Source organism: Scyliorhinus canicula, chromosome 6 (assembly GCF_902713615.1).
Source record: "Scyliorhinus canicula chromosome 6, sScyCan1.1, whole genome shotgun sequence".
Lineage (NCBI taxonomy): Eukaryota > Metazoa > Chordata > Chondrichthyes > Carcharhiniformes > Scyliorhinidae > Scyliorhinus > Scyliorhinus canicula.
Genome location: NC_052151.1, coordinates 98,812,124 through 98,833,675, shown reverse-complemented (window position 1 = coordinate 98,833,675; position 21,552 = coordinate 98,812,124). Strand labels below are relative to the sequence as shown.

The window sequence follows — 21,552 nt, the reverse complement described above, 5'->3', positions numbered from 1 at the left end:
CCCATCGTGGGAGCGAAGAATCGCACCCAGCATGTTGGCCTTCATTGATAGAGAATTTGAGTACAGGAGTAAAAATTTCTTGTTACAATTGAACCTTGTTTAAATGACACCTGGAGTATTGTGTGCATTTTTGATCTCCTGATTTAAGGAAGGATATGTCATTGAGGGAATACAAGAGGCACATCAGACTATTCTCTGGATGGCAGACTTATCTTAGGAGAAATTGAGGAAACTGGACCTGTATTCTCTTGAATTTTAAAGAATGAGAGTTGACCTCATTGACACGTACAAAATTCTTACAGGGCGTGACAGGGTAGATGTAGATCATTTGTTGCCCTGGCTGGTAAGCCTAGATCCAGGGCACACAGTCTCAGAATAACGGGCAGGCCATTTAAGACTGGGACAAGGAGGAATTTCTTTCACACCAAGGTGGTGAATCTTTGGAATTTTCTACCCCAGAAGGCAGCAGAACTCAATCATTGTACATGGTCAAGACTGAAATTAATGGATTTTTGGATGCTGATGTTATCAAGGATATGGGGATAGCTCGGAAAAGTGGCATTGATGTAGATGATCAGCCATGGTCTAATTGCACAGCAGAGCAGGCTTGATGGGCCCAATAGCCTTTTCCTGTTCCAATATTTCTTTGTTAAATGATTAGATGTGTTATCATATAGAAAACAATTCTTTCCTATGTATTTTCTGTTTACAGTTCTTTTACTTTTACGATAACTTTTCAGTGGTTGGATTTACATCAAATTTACAATTTGTACAGTTAAACTCTATGCATCTAATATGTTTCTATGTTACTAGTGTCGCTGTAATAAAGAAACAATTATTATACTTCAGTGTAATATAGTTCTTTAGTTAAAATATTAAGAACAGTGCAATCTACTTCTCATCATTCTCACCAGAATTAAGTACCCCCTCCAAATTAAGTTCTCCTCCAGAACAAGATTTGAATGGCCACATATATAACAAATGTGGGGTGTTGCTGGTGAAGTAGACTTCTTCCTGGACTTTGGAGTCAGTAACCGCTGCTTTGACTTGGGAACTGTTCATAAATATCAGTCTCTTGATCAGAATTGCCTCTTCATCACGATTGTGTGCCGATAGTCCAATTCGTGCAGAAGCTGAGTAAAGGGGAGGCGGCATTAGTGGGAAAGGGTAGGTCGAAGGCTAGACATGTGTTGCAAGGCCAGGGGAGAAGGGTGGGAGGGTGTCTGGGGAAGGTAGCCAGACTGTCTGGGGCTTACTTTGGAGAGCAAGCATGTCACACATGCATTGGTCCCATTGTAAGGTAGTGGATGGTCTCTCTGAACAGTGAGCATGGTCAAGAGATGGATCTGAAGGCCATGGCCAGTGAGCTCAAGAGTTTGCTGCACACACTGCACAGACATCATTCTCGTATTTCACATTCTGTTGAGCTACAAGTAATGAATCGCATGATGCATGTCCAGGCTGCATAGTCAAAAATGATGGCCAGTGCTTAGACATCCTCGTGCCAGCATATTCAATAATCACAATGTTGATAATGTGAGAGAAATTACTCCAAAGGAGGGCCTTAGCAGAGTCTGATGGAAGAACCAAGTTCCACATCCTTTAATGCCCATGGCCATTGAAGTGACCTGCAGCAAGATGAAAATCCAGGACACTTCCAAACAGAGCAAGTGAACAGATATTTACAACTATCTACATTCTATACAATAGTTGGACATCCTATGCGCCTTCAAAACTTCTTTATCTTTCTTCTCCTATTACTATGCCTTGGTGCAGCCCCAAAGTCAGCAGTTCAGATGAATGCAGCATCCTGACTGCTATCCCCTGTTGACTGTTTGAAGCCCCCGGCTTACTAAGGGTGCACCCCCCTTGGCCTGACCTACTGAAGATGATGCGGTTAGTGGCAGAGGCGGGGGGGTTGAGTAGCAGAGCACTCTTGGCATGTCCTGTGATGAAGTTCCCAGCATTCATTGCTGCTGTTCCTCTCTGTCAGTGCACAATGGCATTATCTTGGTTCGTTGAGGAGAAAGAGCAGCTGGAGACAGGTCGAGATGTCTCATTCTCCTCATGCCGAACCACTGCTGCATTGCACCGATGGCTGGAGCAACAGAGTGCAGGTCCAAGTGTCTATCCTGCAGCCATTGTGGGTTTTGCAGAAACTGGTTTTCCAAAGCAGCTAGTTCTCTATAGAGGTAGCCAAGTGCTCGTATGCCAGAGCCACAACAGCAGACAGAACGTGGATGGACTCCTCCAGCCTTTGATCAAGCTTGCACATTGTCTCTGACATGTCTGCCTAATGTTCCCCCTTCCTGTCTCTGCCTCTCCAACATGTCTCTCACGGGAAAGTCCAGAGGCTCGATATCTCGGTGGGACTGAGCAGGGGCCTAGTCTCCAGCAGTGCTCCCATGTGTCAGGTCTCAGGCATCATTTCCTTGTCAGTTGTTTCACCATATCTTTAAGGTGCTCAACTGATTGTGATCCCAAGCCTACTGTAAAAAGTGCACCTGATGAGGTGAACATCTCTGTGCTGGTAGAAGGTGCTGGTGAACAGCTTGATGGTGAATCCTCTAAAGATTGCGAGTCATCATCCACAAAGGTGGGATTGGAGCTGGGGCATTGTGTTGCCTGGGTTCTTGCCCTTCCCTTTCATTTCCTGCTGTACCTGGAATGGAGAAGAGAAATATTTGGTGAATGTTTAAGCAGGCTTCCTTACCTAGACACTCTGTCAGCATATCTGACAATTGCAGAGTGGTGGCATCCTCCCTGGCTTGTTGGAGGCATCCTGTCATTCCTTCGATGAATGCATGATCTTTCTCCTCCCCGCTAGTTTGGTGGCCTCCTCTTCAAATGCCCTGAGCACACTGATATCTGGCATGTCACCTCTATCGCTCCCTCCAGTTGTGAGTGTTCTTGTCCTACAGCTAGATGGAAGAGTCTGGATCTTCAAGGGCAGCACGGTGGCCTAGTGGTTAGCACAGCTGCCTCACGGCGCTGAGGTCCCAGGTTCGATCCCGGCTCTGTGTCACTGTCCGTGTGGAGTTTGCACATTCTCTCCGTGTCTGCGTGGGTTTCGCCCCCACAACCCAAAAATGTGCAGAGTAGGTGGATTGGCCACGCTAAATTGCCCCTTAATTGGAAAAAATAATTGGGTAATCTAAATTTTTAAAAAAGAGTCTGGATCTTCTTTCTTGAGGCAGGCAGCAGGTGTTGGAAAAAGTCCCATTTGCCTTGGGAAAAAGTACCTGTAAAGTCGGAATCTACATTGCCAACTGAGCTAAACCTACTCCCCATGTCCACACTGACTCTCACCAACCTTTACAGAGGCACCATAGAAAGCATCCTATCTGGTTGTATCACAGCATGGGATGTCAACTGATCGGCCCAAGACCAAAAGAAACTACAGCCCAGTCCATCACGCGAACACGCCTCCCAACCATTGACTCTGTCTACACCCCCCTGCTGCCTTGCAAAAGCAGGCACCATAATCAAAGACCCCTCCCACCCAAGTTATTCTCTCTTCCAACCTCATTCATCAGGCAGGAGATACAAAAGTCTGAGAACACACACTAAGAGGTTCAAAAACAGCTTCTTCCCTGCTGCTACCAGACTCCTGAATAACCCTCTTATGGACTGAACTAATCTCTTCACACATCTTCTCTACTGAGTAGTACTGTACTCCTGTATGCTTCACCCGATGCCTGTGTCTATGTATTTACATTGTGTATTTATGTTTTTCAAAGTATGGAAGGATCTGTCCGGACTGTACGCAGAATAATTATTTTCACTGTACGTTGGTATACGTGACATTAATCAAATCAAATCCTGTTGGATTATTACAAAATTGCACACAGTACTCCAGATGCGGTCTAACCAACCTCCTATATAATTGAAGCAAACCTCCCTACTCCTGTACCTAAGTCCACTTGCGCTAAAGGCTAACATTCCATTAGCCTTCCTGCATCTGCATGGTAGCCTCGAGTGACTTATGGACAAGGATACCCAGGTCCATTTATATATCTACACTTTCTCATTTCTCACCATTTAAGAAATACTCTGCATATCTGTTCCTTCTACCAAGACAAATTACCTCACATTTCTCCTCATTATGTTCCATCTGCCATGTTCTTACCCACTCACCAAGTCTGTCCAAATCCTTCTGTAGCGCTTTACATCTTCCTCAAACACATTCCCGCCTAGCTTTGTAACACTAACAAGCTTGGAAATGTTACAATTGGTCCCCACATCCAAATCATTGATATATATTGTGAACAGCTGGAGACCAAGCACGGATCCTTGCAGTTCCACCTTGGCCAAAGCCTGCCATTGTGAGAATTATCTATTTATTCCTACATTTGGTTTTCTGCCTGTTAGCCAATCCTCAATCCAGGACAATATTTGGCCTCCTATTCATTTTGCTAATTAAGCTCCTGTCAGGGACTTCATCAAAAGCCTTCTGAACTAAGTCCAACATCTCTCCTTTACTAATTTTGTTAGTAACATCTTCAAACATGACTCCCCATTCGTAAATCCACTTTATCCCACTTAAAAACACAAAGACCATTAGCCCCTCACCCATCACACCCCCTCAACCTCTAAGCACTCCCCACAGCCCATTCATGCCACCTCATGGTCTCTCATGCTTCCACTGTCAAGCTCTGCCTTTCCACATAACTCTTCTGTGCCCATGTCAAGCTCTGCCATGATGTTGAGGCTTCATGCCCATTGATCCACTATACACTGTATTGAACCAATGAGCCTGATAGTGACAGTAGGGTGTGTTAAATGAAGATTTTAAAAAGTAAGTAATTCACAACTCTCTCTGATGTTGGAAAGGGTCATTTCACGACATCATTTAGACTCTTTAAAATATCAATACAAAAACTACAAGCCCCTGAAATTGCTTAACCTTGTGTAAATAAATATTGGGAAATTGAAAGGGGCCATGGGGATGGATGGAAGGACTGAACTTTACAGAGAGGCTGTGAGGAGATGTGCAGAGCATGGCACATGGGGCACGAGGAGCCTTGGAGCTTGGTGGAAGGGCAGAGCTTGGCATAGGGAACATCAGGTAGACCTTTTGAATTTAGTCTGCATGTGGGCATATTTTAAAAGCTATGATTCATAACTCTTCTGAGTGTTTGTGAACTACGACTCTTTAAATATCTGGCCCAACTCTTGTGAAAACTTTGGAGGAATGGGGCAGACCTATCCCTTCAATGGAGCTGGCCTAGTTGTGAGTATTGGGTGTGAACTTCTGATAGGAACCAGCCAGCACTCTTTAAAGGAGCTCCGGAAAATCAGTTTGGGAGTGGGGTCAGGAGTCCAAAAATTGGGACCCACCTCTGCCATTTTTAAAGGGCTCCTGAGTCATCCCAACTTGGTGAAAATTCAGGCCAATGATTGAGTGTGATCCCAAGGGGTGCCTGATCAATTTAGGAGTATGCATGCATATACCAACTCTTGAACACTCTCTAGTAATGGATAAATAAGCAGGATGCCCTGCAGCTGGTGGAACATGAAGTGACTGCCACACATTCAATACCCTTGCCCCATCTTCTGCTGAGTCTTGCAGCCCAAATCCCTGTCTGACATACATCTGCACTCACACACTTTCACTGCCTGATGCCCTCTTGTGTGTCACTTAGCAGTGAGTAAATGGTGCCATATACCCTGACGTAGCATTTTAGTTTGTTCATCCTTTTTCTGCACTGTTGATGTTGTGGGCCCCATGGGCACCAACCTCCATTGCAACCACCACTCAGGCCACTGTGGTTAGACAGGAGGGCCACCTGCTGGTCTCACTGAGATCAGTACCTCTCGCCTTTCTTGGATAGCCTGGAGAATCTGCAGGGGGCCATAGCTGAATCATGGGGCAACATGTTTTCTTCTCTGTGACATTCTGATGGATTCAAGATCCAGAACATCTGGCTTACGGGCTGGTTTAGCACAGGGCTAAAGAGCTGGCTTTTAAAGCAGACCAAGGCAGGCCAGGTTCAATTTCCGTACCAGCCTCCCCGAACAGGAGCCGGAATGTGGCGACTAGGGGCTTTTCAGAGTAACTTCATTTGAAGCCTTCTTGTGACAATAAATGATTTTCATTTCATTTTCATTACGGTGAGAGAATGGGCTGTCCAGGTGCCCTTTAAAAATGGCGCTTGGACCTTTAACTCCCACTGAGCTAAGGGTGGTGATAGTGGGCCCAATCATGTCATGAGATTTGCTGAGCTCCTTGCTCAAGCGGATGGAATGAGCTGAACAGTTTGGCCCGCTGGTTTGTCCCAAGTGGAAATCACTTCACCCGACTTATACACCTGAATGGAAGATTGTACCTGTTGTACTGGACCATGTTCATAAGCCAGGCCAATTTAGCTCAGTCGGCTGGACAGCTGGTTTTGTGATGCAGAGTGAGACCAGCATCGTAGGCTCAATTTCCATACAGCTGAGGTTATTGATGAAATCCCACCTTCTCAAGTTTGCCCCTTGCCTGACATGTGGTGATCCTCCGGTTAGATCACCACCAGCTCTCCCTGTCAAAGGGGAAAGCAGCCGATGGCCATCTGGGACAATGGAGACTTTCCGTTTACTTTTTATGTATGCTAATTTTGACCAGGCTCAAGGAGATGTAATCAGGCTTGTCAGCCCACACATCTGAGTTTCAGTGCATTATGTTTTATAGTGGGGCTAAGTGACAGTCACAAGGAGGCTTCACAGTGACTATCACTGGTATCATTGCAATATTGTAATTATATTAATTAGATTCTGCTCCAAATTACACATTCTTTGGGACAACTCCATATCTGGTGCTCAATTTAACTGTATAAAATTTACATTGACGAATGTTCTCTATTGGCCCACTGACAATTGATTTTTAAAGCTACATTTCTTCAGCGAGCAGTCATACCATTCAATATTTATGTGTAATTGTGAGTGCTATTTTTGTAACCCACATAAAAAGTACGCTTCAGTTATCATACAATAAAATGTCCAGTGTCTGAAAGGGTTATCCATATTGCATGCAATTTGTTGAATGGTTTGCAGCTCACAAATTTGATTTGATTGATGTGAGCTGTGTCAGTGGTAAAATAAAGTATGCAAATGTCAGTAAACCTTTGTTCATTCTTCCATACCTCAAAATTTCAAATCCATTCTATGGGCGGTATTCTCCCCCTCACGCCAGGTGGGAGAATCACCGGGGCGCAGCGCAAATGGCGCCACGCCGCCCTGACCCCTGCACGTGGTTCTCCCCCCCCCCCCCCCCCCCCCCGAAACCAGTGCCGCGGGAATCGTGCCAGGCCTCTCGGAGAATCGCCGCAAACGGCGAGCAGCGATTCTCTGGCCCGCATAGGCCGAGCAGCCGGCGAAAACAATGACAGTCCCGCCAGTGCCGTTCACACCTGGTTGCTGCCGGTGGGTACTCGTCGCAAAGGCTTGGGGGTGCAGCCTGTGGGGGGGGGGGGGGCATGGGGGGTCTCCTTCACCAGGGGGAGGGGGGCCTCCAAAGGGTCTTCCCCTCGATCGGGGCCCACCAATCGGCAGGCCGGCCTCTCCCCCACCGGGCCTACTTTCCGGGGTGGCCGGCCCATGAACACCGACCCCATGTAGGGTCGGGGCCGGCACGCGTAAGAAGTTCCCCGCACATGCGCAGGATGGCGCGGCCCAACTGCGCATGCGTAGGATTGAGCTGGCCCATTTGCTCATGATGGCGCGGTGCTGGAGCCACCTTACTCCTGGGGGGTGCTGGGGGGGCCAGAATAGGTTGTGCCCAGGCCCTGTTCGCGCCGTCGTGAAACGCGACGGCGTTCATGACGGCGCAAACATTTGGCCTCAATGTCGGAGAATCACAAAAAACATCCAAAAAAGATGATATAGGACATGATCCAATGCCACATGCGCTGGAAAAGCTGCTCGCCCCGGTGCAGCGCGGCCGTCAAAAGCCAGGAGATGCCGCTCCCAAGATCTACCCAGCTCCCAATACCTTGCGAGATCGAGCACTATCTAGTGAGAAGTTGCGATGGGCGGGACCACCTTTTGGCAAATCTGCATATTGGAGCCTCACTCTAACGTGCAGATTCCCAATGTACCCAAAGTTTTGGGATTCATCCTCTTCGCTGATGAGACAGCGAGCGAGCGCCGTTCAGCACTGGTCCCCCCAAACTGTGACCAGGTAGAAAGGCACTTGTGGGGTCACCCAGGGAATCAGAGGCTCCCAGCTGCATGCCCTTTGCATGCAGTGCCCTGCCACTGCTGGTGCCACCTGGGCACCCTTGCAGTGCCAGAATGGCATCTAGGTGGCAATGCCCAGGTGGCATTACCAGTTGACATGTGCACTGCCAAGGTACCAGGTTCCTTCCCTCCCCCCGCCACCCAAGAGACCACTTTATTTGAAAGCTGCGAGAAGATCATCATCAAGGTGCCACAGCTCTCAACTCAGCCTTCCACCAGCGCAGAGACACACGCCTTGGTGGGCAACATTAGTGGACAGGCTTCTGGGGCACAATCCAGTGAGCATCACACAGTTGCTGATATCCATCAGGTGGAAGTAGGATGGGAGACAGCAGTCAGAAGTCTGCTGGATCCCAGGACTCAGCTGGATCCCAGTCAGATGCCGATCCTCTGGACAAGGATCTTTCAGAACTGATACAGATGATAGGCCAGAGCCGTGACATTCTGCAGGAATTCTCAGGTACATTCTAGCGACTGCATAACTGAATGCAGGAGTCCCAAAGGCTTCAAGAATAAGAAATGGCACAGGAAATGGTTCTGACAATGCGTGGCATCGAGGCCAACACTGCTAGGGTGGTGATGTCAGGGAAAAGCCTGGAACAAAATGTCTGTGTCTTGAGTGGTGGTGCCCAAGGCATGGCTCAGTCTGTGACTACCATGGCTGAGGGTCTCAACATCATGTCCCAGTCGATCAGGGACATGTCCCAGATGCAGGTGGACATTGCCAAAGCAGTCCAGAGCATGGCCCAGTCACTGAGAGCATTATTGAGGGCGCTGGCACCATGGTGCATACAACGGAGAGTTGCCAGGACTGGCAGATCCAGATGGCTCAGAGACCTCTGGAGTTCATCCCAGCTGCCCCTTCATCCCATGGAGTCCCCCAGGCTCTACAGGCACTGTTAGGGAAGAGGAAACACTGGAGGCAACCCGGGACCTGCCACCAATTGGAAGACAGCAGCATGCAGGGCAACATGTGTGCCATGGATTGTCCCTGAACCTGGAGCAATGGCAGAAAATTTAGCATCTTGGTGCACCTGGTCCAGCTCAAACGTGATATAGTCTGATCCCGGGCATACAGAGTATCCATGATCTCCTGGATGTACCCGTGTGCTGTAAAGTGTGAAATGCCACACAGGTCCCCGCTGAAGCCCTGGATAGAACTGGTTGCATAAATGTTCAGGGCTACGGTGACCTTCACGGCCACCGGGAGTAGTTGTCCTCCTCCTCCATGGGATGCCAAGTCTGTGAAGACCTGGCACAAGTGGCGCACTGTCTCTCTCCTGAGACGGAGTTTCCTGTGGCACATGCTGTCCATCATCTCATTGAAACACCAACGACGCCTGTACACCTAGGGCTGTCGCTGGCCTCCTTCTCTGGGTTCCTCTTCAGCAATATGGACGGCCGGATCATCAGGGTGTGCAGCGGCCGCCCCCTTCACATGGGGTTCCGCATCCAGCCTGCATTGTCGTTGCTGTCTTCTCCGGCACCTGGCAGCCTGGGCTACAACCAGCAACGCAAGGGCAGCGCCGGGGGACTGACACCAGCAACCATTTTGATATCTGTAAGGAATTGGAGAAGGAGCTAGACCGACGATCAGTTTCCAGAAAATCAGGGCTTCTGTCCTAGAACCCTCAAATTCCACAAGCCTTCCCTCACCCTGACATGACCCGCCTTCTCTCAGAGTACCACCCAGCGAGCCAGTTGTGCTAGCAAACATTGCTCTGCATACTCACCCAGGCCACATCAGGAGTCCCAGATCCCAGACCTCTGCCGGGACCATTAGGGAGATGGTGCTCACGTGCCCGCCCCTGATTCACAAACTTATCCTTTGGCCGCAAAAGGATCCCCAGTTCTGAAGCCCAACTCTTTAGTATTTGATTGTTGGCAGCTGTCTCTATGGTGCTGATGCTCCTAGAATTCAGGAACACTGTTCAGGGATCAAAGGCTATGGTATTATGGTCCAAAGGTTGCTGGACATGCAGTGCACTAATCATCCTCTGAGCCATCGCATGTGTGCCCTCGAGAAGCCATTTGAGAGTTGAGAATATTTTGTTTATTAAATGGTCAACGGTTACAAAGATTTGAAAATCAACTAAGGATGTGAACCGCTCTCACAACTAACAAGGATAATTCCTCATTTGAAATAGCCTTCAGCTGTGAAGCTAGAGGCTGCTCACAGTCAAAGGGAGTGAAGTTGACTTTCAGGATAGAAGCCAGAGCAGGGCTCTGTCCTGGAAGTGTTTGGTGGGACAGACTGGCTGCAGCTGTGATTGTCCCTGTTAGGGACCTCACAATATTTAAAGATGCTTGAAGATCTCACAAACGTAAAGCCCATCACCCACCTCGGCCCAGGAGGGACCGCCGACTTCAGCCCCCCAGGCCGAGCTCAACCCCTTCTGAGGTTCACCCCCTCCCCACCACCGAGAACTGCCCCAGCAGCTGTGGTGTCCTGAGCTGCATGCCAGAAGATGGAAATGGCTAATCGCCTCCTTACTTTCCCTCAGCAGCCATTATGCCAGCTTCACATTTTTGTAAAGGAGTACAAAACGACGCCAGTGTAATTTCTCACTGAGGAGTCGGGTAATTCCTGGGAGACCGCTGCATTCAACTTCAGTCTTGGTAATTTCCTTCCCTGACCAAGCGGGGGGCTTCAGTGGCCTCCCTCGACACCTGGATTGGTGATCACACCTAGTCGTTGCTTTTGGAGACCAGTAGTAAATGGCGCCCGGGTGAGGCACCACCAGTGCAGCCGTTGACTCCCGGGCACAGGGAGAATGCAACCTCAACTCAGCCATACATATTTGTGAGTCTAATGGGCCTGGTTGACTCGCGTGTTGCTTCTGTCTGGCATGAAGCCCGATTATGGCCTCTCCTGCCATAATCCCGGCACAACGAGATTGATGGGAAAATCACGCCCCTGACCTCTGCAATATGGTGACGGGCTTCTCCCAAAGGGGCTATCTTCCTTTGTTGCACTTTCTGTGGCAGAACTCCCAGGTAGACTCAGTAACAGGAGTTTTCCCTCTATTTCCAGTTTCCAGACATTTCTCTGATTCTTGAGGTTTTGGCTATTTTTGCTCCCATTGATCAGTATTCTCTACTAATGCAACTTTTGCCACAATACCAACTTCTGTGCTTTATTTGCAAACAAGAGCCCTTTAAGAACTGTCGCCAAACAACATGTCTTGCTCTCAAACAAACTGCTGCTGACCAAGCTCTTTGTGCCCCTTTATCATGCATAGGAAGCTGATGGAATTGATGAAGAGGGGGGTCTTGCAAAATTTAACAAGTTTTGCTTTCTTTCGACAACCATAGCATTCTCCATGCTGTGATCTGACTTGTACCATTTCTTATTGATGGTAGTCAGACACACACTTACTGGTGAGTGTAATAGTGGCATTTTTGTTTTATTGATTTCACTTGACTCTGTTTGGTGTTAGTTATGAGGTTCACATCTCAATTGGTCTCCACAGGAAAATCTAACTATCTTTAAAAAGTAGAAACAAATGAGTGGGATTGGGGCCAATTTCTCAGTTGATGACAAGAGAAAAATCATCTGATGTATTATTTTATTAATCTTACATACCACATATTGACTGTGCATCTTGTGAGATCAACATCTGGTCAATGCATAATTTAAGTATGATTAATTTTGAACATAATTCAAAAATAGTTCACCAGATGTTTAGAGGTGGAAAGAGTGAAGCAAATGAAACCAAAACGTGCAAAGAAAGTGAAAACAACATTCAATCCCATTAGTTCTTTAGCTGTATTTTTAGCTCTCCATCCTGCCAATCACCACAGTATTCACCGATAGGTCAAAGAGATTTTGTGACTCATATGCTCTGAGTTGTGCACAGCATTTAATTATTTCCAATGTTGTCCTGTCCAAACAGTTATGTCAGGGGGAAAGATAAGAGCCGGGATTCTCCAGTCATCGGGATTCACGTTTCCTGCTGGAACTGCACCCCGCCAGCGGGTTTTGTGGCTGAGTGGGGTGGTTTCAATGGGAAAGCCCATTGATAAGCGGTACGAGGATAGAATCCCGCCCTCCGCCAGCAAACAGCACGCGGCTGGGAAACAGATGGCTGGGGTACTAGAGAATCCCACCCAAGGTTCACCAGTAACTTGCAGATGTTACAAACATTGGGCGGCATTCTCCCCTACCCGGCGTGACAGAGGGTGCCGGCGTAGGGGAGTAGCCACTCAGGGGTCGGGCCTCCCCAATGGTGGGGAATTCTCCCCACCTTTGGGGGCCAGCCCCGCGCCGGAGCGGTTGGCACCAGAAGACTGGCGCAAAAAACCGGCGCCCCCGGCAGCGGGGCTGGCCGAAAGGCTTTCGCCGGTCGGCGCATGCGCCGACAGTGACGTCAGCGGCAACTGGCCGCTGACGTCACTGCCGGCTCATGCGCGATGTGGGGTTCTCTTCCGCTCCCACCATGGCGGAGACCGTGGCGGACGCAGAGGAAAATAGTGCATCCAGGGCACTGGCCCTGAGTCTGAATGGGGGACCCCGATCGCGGGCCAGGCCACCGTGGGGGCACCCCCCAGGGTTCGATCGCCCCCCCGTCCCCCCCCCCCCCCCCAGCACCCCGGGGCCCGCTCGCGCCGCTGATCCCGCCATTCCAGAGGTGGTTTAAACCTCGGCCGCCACTTCCCGGATGGTGGAGAATCTCTGCCACGGTGGGGGCGGGATTTTCGGCAGCCCCAGGCCATTCTCCGACCCTGCTGGGGGTCGGAGAAATTCACCCATTAGTTGTGTCTAGTGCACCATCAGAATTGAAGTTAGGAATAATGTCCAGGAGCAGCAGCTGTAGGAGCAGAGCTACCTGTAACTGTGAAGTACAAGTTTCTACCATCAGTTTTAACAAAGTATGTGCATTCTTTCAAGGCACTTCACAAATAGACAGTGAATGCATACTCTCATTAAGCTCCTTGGCCGGGATTCACCCCTACCAGGCGGGGCGGGGGGTCCCGGCGGGATCAAGTGGCGTGAACCACTCCGGCGTCGGGAAGTCTCCGCACCTCTAGGGGCCAAGCCCTCACCTTGAGGGGCTAGGCCCGCACCAAAGTGGTTGGCGCTCCGCCAGCTGGCATGGACGGCCTTTGGCACCACGCCAGCCGGGGCCGAAGGGACTTCGCCGGCCGGTGTAAGTCCGCGCATGCGCCGGAGCGTCAGCAGCTGCTGATGGCATCCCCGTGCATGCGTGCCATAGATTGTCATGGCAAAGGCGGAAGGAAAAGAGTGCCCCCACGGCACAGGCCCGCCCGTCGATCAGTGGGTCCCGATCGCGGGCCAGGCCACCGTTGGGGCACCCCCCGGGGCCAGATCGCCCCCCCCCCCCCCCCCCCCCCCCCAGGACCCTGGAGCCTGCCCGCGCCGCCTGGTCATGCCGGTAAGGTAGGTGGTTTGATCCACACCGGCGGGAGAGGGTTGACAGCGGCGGGACTTTGGCCCATCGCGGGCTGGTGAATCGCCGGGGGTGCCCCGCCGACCGGCCCCCGGCGATTCTCCGATCCGGCGGGGGCTCGGAGAAACCCTCCCCTTGTTAGCAATGTGCCCAAAGCAAACCTTTAATAATCAAAGGATGGGCAAATTGTGATGTTACTGCTGATCATTGTTGAAAAATAGTTGGTCTGCCAGGAGCAAGAGCCATGTCTCTTTCCATAAAAAAAACAACCTTGTTATCTCAGATTTCTATTTTTTCTTGAACAGTGGTAAAGCCCAAAGAACCAAGTGAGTGATTTTCATGGAGATTTTATTCTTGTTGTTTGTTGAGATTAGAGCTTTCATTCTTTGCAAAAGCTGTACAGTTAAATGGTTTGAGCTGCCGGCGTATACAAAGCAAACGTTTGCATGAAATTTCCATTCATGGCTATTTGAACGGATGGAAATCATTGCTTCATGGTTCAATCTGAATCCAATTTTCTACTCTTTCGATATGTATTATAGATACATATATAAGGCACAGAATTAAATAGCTTTCCACCTCAAATAAACAATTGTTATGCTTTAGTGTAATATCACACTTAGTTCAGTTATTACTTTTTGTAAGATGCTGTCAGCTACCTACCTTCTCACCATTTATCCATTCAATTAGACCAATTAGAATCAATACCACAACAAGAACAATTTTATACAAAGATATATATATATGAAGTCATGTTGTACTGTGCCTGTATATATACAGATACTACTTTTTAGAGTTTCGATGAGAAGAAATCAGGCTGGTTGGTTCACATACCTGCTTTTCAGTGCATTATACATCATTGTGCAGATAAATAAGCCAATTGCAGACTTCTGTGTGGCTATCATCATTGCATGATATTGTGTATGCATCATTGCATGATATTGATATTAATTAGGCATTGATTGAAGTTACAAATTCTTTGGGCGAGTCCCATCCTGGTTCTCAACCCAGTGAGAAAATATTGGTGCGTGACTAATCTATCGACTGAGTCGGCATGCTGAGAATGTATTATTTGAGCAAAGTTTCTCTAACAACAGTTCATATCTTTCAACATTTATACATAACAGCAAAATGTATTTATACACTTCACACTGTCAAATGGTGGTGCATATTTTGAGTCCTAGTCTTGTGAAGATCAGCTCACGAATTTGATTTGGTTCATGTGAACTGTGCCTCGGTAAAATAAAAGTTGAAAAGGTCAGTATATTTACCCATTTGTTCTCATCCTCCTCATATGCAACACCTCTTCCTCACAGTATGGATGCTGGAAACCGCAAATACTTTGGTGGCTCTAGCTTTGCCCGCTGCTTTGGAGCTACCCAAAGAAGGACAGTGGAAACACTTTAGGAATGTCCTCTAAGTACCCTTGTGGTGATAAAATATTTCTTCTGACTCACATGAGTATGACTGTTAGATCCAAGGTAAACAGCCACGCATAAGTCGTAGGTCAGAGCACAACAATCAAATCGCCACCACTCCCCAGAGGGTCTCCTTTCTCGACCTGCACCCAGGTCGTGGTTTTTACACTAGAGGGGCTACACCTGTTAAGGAAAATCCCGGCCCCTTTTCCAGGGAAGTTCACATTTCCAGCAAGGCATGGGAAACCGTGACCTCTGCTGGGGTTATAATGCCCCACCGCCCCCAAGTTAGGAGACGTGTCCATGTCCGGAACTTGTCCTGGCATTTCTGGTTCGTTCAGCCATGATGTGGAGATGCCGGCGTTGGACTGGGGTGAGCACAGTAAGAAGTCTTACAACACCAGGTTCTAGTCCAACAGGTTTGTTTCAAACACTAGCTTTCAGAGCACTGCTCCTTCCTCAGGTGACTCCTCCTCAGGTGAATCCCAGAATTCACCTGAGGAAGGAGCAGTGCTCCGAAAGCTAGTGTTTGAAACACGCATGTTGGACTTTAACCTGGTGTTGTAAGACTTCTTACTGGTTCTCTTAGATTGGGGTTAATGGTCTGACGTTGTCTGTGCCAGCTAGAGGAGCATGTATTGGACTGGACAATGGCACTTGCGTGACGACTGCAGAGGTGGAGGTGGTGTTGTAGGCGCGGTGGCTGGTGCAAGTGTCTTCCAGCCACTTAGAGTGAGCTTCTACTAGGATGAGGTACATCGCCCTCTGGAAAGGGCCCACAAAGGTTATATGTACCCGATCCAAGACCCTCTGGGCTATTCCCAAGGGTGGAGTGGGACTGCCGGGGGTAAGCGCCTGACATTGCGGACATCGTTGGGCTACTCTTTCAATGTTCGCGTTGTTACCGTCTAATGCGTGGCTGTTTAGCTTGGATATAACAGTCATACTAATGTCACTCTCTGACTCAGAGCTGAGTGCATCCTCGTCCAACATCTCGCCATCCTCAGATGGGGCATTTGTCTGCGGCACTGGAGCCGCTGGCGACAGCAATAGGGGCAGGTCGGGTCAACAGCGAGCCTGGTGGAGCTGGGACCACGGGCGGGAGGAGGGGGATGTCCAGCACACGGCTCTGAAGATGATCCACATGGCGATTGGATGCTCTCCCTTGTCCCCTGTCCTCGGTAGGCTACCGGCCTAGTGGCCACCAAGATGACACTTGGGTCCCAAACGGTTCCATCGCTGAAGTTTCGGGCGTGCATGGCGTTGCTGGGGGAGAATGTGTGGGCCTGCCGATGGTGTTGCTCTCGGAATGGTCCTGGTAGATCCTCACTCCTAAAAAGGGCATGACCAACCTCAGGAAGGTGCTGTATGAAGGCCCATCAAAAGTTCTGCTGCCACGACGGCAATCATGGCATGTGCGATTGGGAAAACAAAATCGTGCCAGGTGAGATCCCACGATCCAGCCGTCAGCTCCTTCATGCCCAGCTTATTATTTATGTTTGGACCGCTCTTTCGGTGAGCCCGGTTGAAGCCGGGTGGTAGTGAGCAGTCTTCACGTGCCGAATCCCATTGGTGGAGGTGAATGCCGCAAACTCCGTGCTTGTGAATGCCATGCCGTTATCAGATACCTGTACCTTGGGGATTCCATGTGTACTGAAAATCTGGCATAGTTTGTCCACAGTGGCCCGGGCGATTGTCGCCTACATCCCCACACTTCCAGCCACTAAGAGTGAGCTTCTACTAGGATGAGGAACATTGACCTCTGGAAAGGGCCCGCAAAGGGTATATGTACCCAGGCCCAAGGCCCTCTGGGCCATTCCCAAGGCTGGAGAAGGGCTGCTGGGGGTAAGCGCCTGACATTGGGGACATCGCTGGGCTACTCGTTCAATGTTCACGTTGTTACCGAGCCACCAGACATAGCTCTGGATGAGCATCTTCATTTTAGACACTCCCGGGTGTCCATTATGAAAGTTTAGTGAGAGAGCTGCACATCCACACTCAGAGACCACCATGCGGGTGCCACCGTCTTTGATGCTCAGCTCTTGCACCTTCCCTGTGTAGCCTTCAGGTCATCGAGCAAAGCTCGGTGCTGGGCCCGGTACTGCACCATGTGTCTGACGTGGGAGTGCTGTGGGTCAGTCTGAGTCCAGCCGCGGAAGCGAGATGCAGTGACCGGTACTGAGTCCATAAAATGGAAGAGAGCTATTACCTCATTGGCTGTTTTGGGAGTAGGTGTCTTAATGGGCAGCGGTAGGCAGCTCAAAGCAGCTACGTAGGGTATGTGGGTCCTGGAGCGGAGTGAGCAGAGGCTTTGGGCGGAATCGTCCAATCCTCCATGAAGAGCCCCAGAAGGGGCTTGTGGTCCATGAGGACAATAAAGTGGTGCCCAAAAACATACTGGTGGAATTTTATGACTCCAAATAGCATGGGCAGTCCTTCTTTCTCCACTTGCATCTACCATTTCTCCACCTTGGCCAGTGACCTAGATGCAATCGCTCGGAACCATCTTCTGTTATGTGGGCTAGCATGGCCCCGATGCGTAAGAGAATGCATCTCAGGTATGAGTGGGCTAGAGGGGTGAAATTGAATGAGCAATTGATGAGGAAAGTTGCTATTTTACTCTGACAAATGCGGCTTGTTGCTCGGCACCCCATGCCCAGATTGTCTATGGAGAGGAGCCAATGTCATGGCTAATCCTGGGAGGAACTTTCCATAATAATTGACCAGCCCCAGGAAAGCCCAAAGTTCTGTTGGCCCCATGGCACCGGGGCTTGGCGGATTGGCGGGCCCGCCGGACCTTCTACACCATGGGTACAGACTGTAATGGTACACACAGTACCCGAGGTACACCACCTTGGCCGCATTGAAGACACACGTCTCTCACTGGAGGCAGACGCCAGCCACCTCAAAGCGTTGTAGCACTTCTGCCAAGTTGCAGAGGTGCTCCTGGACTGACAAACTGGTTAACAATATGTTGTCTAAGTAGATTGCCACATGTGGTAACCCCCGGAAGGTGTTTTCCATGACCCTCTTAAATATTGCGCACGCTGAGGAGACCACGAATGGTAGTCGGGCATATTCATAGCCCGGTGCGCGTTGACGGTGACAAATCTCCTTGACTCAGGGGCCAGGACCAGCTGGAGATACACATGGCTCATATCTAGCTTGGTGAATGTAAGTCCACCGCTGAGCTTGGCATACAAATCATTGATCCTGGGGACTGGATAATGGTGTAAGCATGATACCCTGCCATATTCAATGGGGATGGTCGTGGTGTCCGCAACCGAGCGAGGCTCCACTGTGTAGGTAGCTAACCTTGCGTTGGTATGCTGGAAAGTCAGTGGACGAATCCCAGATTGTATGCAGTTGAAAGTGTGATCACTAATGACTGGCACAGCAGTCCCTGTATCGAGTTCCATGTGAATTGTGTGGCCGTTCACTTGCAGCAGGATTTGGATGGGTGCAATTCCTACGGCTGCCACACAATGTAGTTGTTGGTACTGATTGTCATCATCCTCCACATAGTGGGTCCTGTCAAGGGTGGGGCATTCATGCCTGGCAGTGTAGTGGGTGAGTAGCTCCTCACAAGCCTTCTGTTCCCTGGCCCCCTGCGCCCCGCTGCTACTGCTGCAGGTTGGTAATTATACTCATGTTCCTCCTGGTCAGAGGAAAAGGTTTGGTGCTGTTCCTGGGGCTCTCGCTTCTTGCCTGTAGGTGTCCCAATGCTGGGGAATGGGTTTTTCACTCCCAGCGGGCTGTGTGCGAGGCCTGTTTGGTGCCCTAAACTAAGCACTGCTATCCTCTGGCGTTCTTGGACTCCCTGCTCAGCACTTTCCCTGTTAACCGCAATTTCCACAGCTATGATCTCATAGTTAGGGATCCTCTCGGAAGGAGCGATCACAATATGGTGGAATTTGATAGAATTTAAAATACAGATGGAGGGTGAGAAAGTAAAATCAAATACTAGTGTTTTGTGTTTAAACAAAGGAGATTACAAGGGGATGAGAGAAGAACTAGCTAAGGTAGACTGGGAGCTAAGACTTTATGGTGGAACAGTTGAGGAACAGTGGAGAACCTTCCAAGCGATTTTTCACAGTGCCCAGCAAAGGTTTATACCAACAAAAAGGAAGGACGGAAGAAAGAGGGAAAATCGACCGTGGATATCTAAGAAAATAAGGGAGAGTATCAAATTGAAGGAAAAAGCATATAAAGTGGCAAAGATTGCTGGGAGATTAGAGGACTGGGAAATCTTTAGGGGGCAACAGAAAGCTACTAAAAAAGCTATAAAGAAGAGTAAGATAGAGTATGAGAGTAAACTTGCTCAGAATATAAAAACAGACAGTAAAAGTTTTTACAAATATATAAGACAAAAAAGAGTGGCTAAGGTAAATATTGGTCCTTTAGAGGATGAGAAGGGAGTTTTAATAATGGGAAATGAGGAAATGGCTGAGGAACTGAACAGGTTTTTTGGGTCGGTCTTCACAGTGGAAGACACAAATAACATGCCAGCGACTGATAGAAATGAGGCTATGACAGGTGAGGACCTTGAGAGGATTGTTATCACTAAGGAGGGAGTGATGGGCAAGCTAATGGGGCTAAAGGTAGACAAGTCTCCTGGCCCTGATGGAATGCATCCCAGAGTGCTAAAAGAGATGGCTAGGGAAATTGCAGATGCACTAGTGATAATTTACCGAAATTCACTAGACTCTGGGGTGGTCCCGGTGGATTGGAAATTAGCAAACGTGACACCACTGTTTAAAAAAGGAGGTAGGCCGAAAGCAGGAAATTATAGGCCAGTGAGTTTAACTTCGGTAATAGGGAAGATGCTGGAATCTATCATCAAGGAAGAAATTGCGAGGCATCTGGATAGAAATTGTCCCATTGGGCAGACGCAGCATGGGTTCGTAAAAGGCAGGTCATGCTTAACTAATTTAGTGGAATTTTTTGAGGACATTACCAGTGCAGCAGATAACGGGGAGCCGATGGATGTGGTATATCTGGATTTCCAGAAAGCCTTTGACAAGGTGCCACACAAAAGGTTGCTGCATAAGATAAAGATGCATGGCATTAAGGGTAAAGTAGTAGCATGGATAGAGGATTGGTTAATTAATAGAAAGCAAAGAGTTGGGATAAATGGGTGTTTCTCTGGTTGGCAATCAGTAGCTAGTGGTGTCCCTCAGGGATCCGTGTTGGGCCCACAATTGTTCACAATTTACATTGATGATTTGGAGTTGGGGACCAAGGGCAATGTGTCCAAGTTTGCAGATGACACTAAGATGAGTGGTAAAGCGAAAAGTGCAGAGGATACTGGAAGTCTGCAGAGGGATTTGGATAGGTTAAGTGAATGGGCTCGGGTCTGGCAGATGGAATACAATGTTGACAAATGTGAGGTTATCCATTTTGGTAGGAATAACAGCAAACAGGATTATTATTTAAACGATAAAATATTAAAGCATGCCGCTGTTCAGAGAGACTTGGGTGTGCTAGTGCATGAGTCACAGAAGGTTGGTTTACAAGTGCAACAGGTGATTAAGAAGGCAAATGGAATTTTGTCCTTCATTGCTAGAGGGATGGAGTTTAAGACTAGGGAGGTTATGTTGCAATTGTATAAGGTGTTAGTGCGGCCACACCTGGAGTATTGTGTTCAGTTTTGGTCTCCTTACTTGAGAAAGGACGTACTGGCGCTGGAGGGTGTGCAGAGGAGATTCACTAGGTTAATCCCAGAGCTGAAGGGGTTGGATTATGAGGAGAGGTTGAGTAGACTGGGACTGTACTCGTTGGAATTTAGAAGGATGAGGGGGGATCTTATAGAAACATTTAAAATTATGAAGGGAATAGATAGGATTGATGCGGGCAGGTTGTTTCCACTGACGGGTGACAGCAGAACTAGGGGGCATAGCCTCAAAATAAGGGGAAGTAGATTTAGAACTGAGTTAGGAGGAACTTCTTCACCCAAAGGGTTGTGAATCTATGGAATTCCTTGCTCAGTGAAGCAGTTGAGGCTCCTTCATTACATGTTTTTAAGGTAAAGATAGATAGTTTTTTGAAGAATAAAGGGATTAAGGGTTATGGTGTTCGGGCCGGAAAGTGGAGCTGAGTCCACAAAAGATCAGCCATGATCTAATTGAATGGCGGAGCAGGCTCGAGGGGCCAGATGGCCTACTCCTGCTCCTAGTTCTTATGTTCTTATGTTCTTATGTTCTTTGGAAGTCTAAATGAGCTACCGCTGGTAGTTTTCTTTGTGTGGCCGCATCGCAGATCTCAAATTCTAACTGTTTGCATAGTGCTTCACCCAGGGTTGTGCCGAACTCACGGGTCTCAGCTAGTTTTGGGCAGCACGGTAGCACAGTGGTTAGCACTGTTGCTTCACTGCACCAGGGTCCCAGGTTCAATTCGCAGCTTGGATCACTGTCTGTGCGGAGTCTGTATGTTCTTCCCCTGTCTGCGTAGGTTTCCTCAGGATGCTCCAGTTTCCTCCGGCAAGTCACGAAAGACGTGCT

At 48.8% G+C, this 21,552-nt stretch overlaps 1 protein-coding gene across 1 annotated transcript in view; it reads left to right on the top strand.

Moving 5' to 3' along the window:
- LOC119967928 (triadin-like) overlaps positions 1-21,552 on the top strand; it is a 233,906-nt gene that overhangs the window by 49,225 nt on the left and 163,129 nt on the right. Inside the window, exon 7 of the mRNA XM_038801024.1 lies at positions 13,940-13,960. Within this exon, the coding sequence (XP_038656952.1) occupies positions 13,940-13,960 (21 nt within the window). The remainder of the gene's footprint in view (positions 1-13,939; positions 13,961-21,552) is intronic.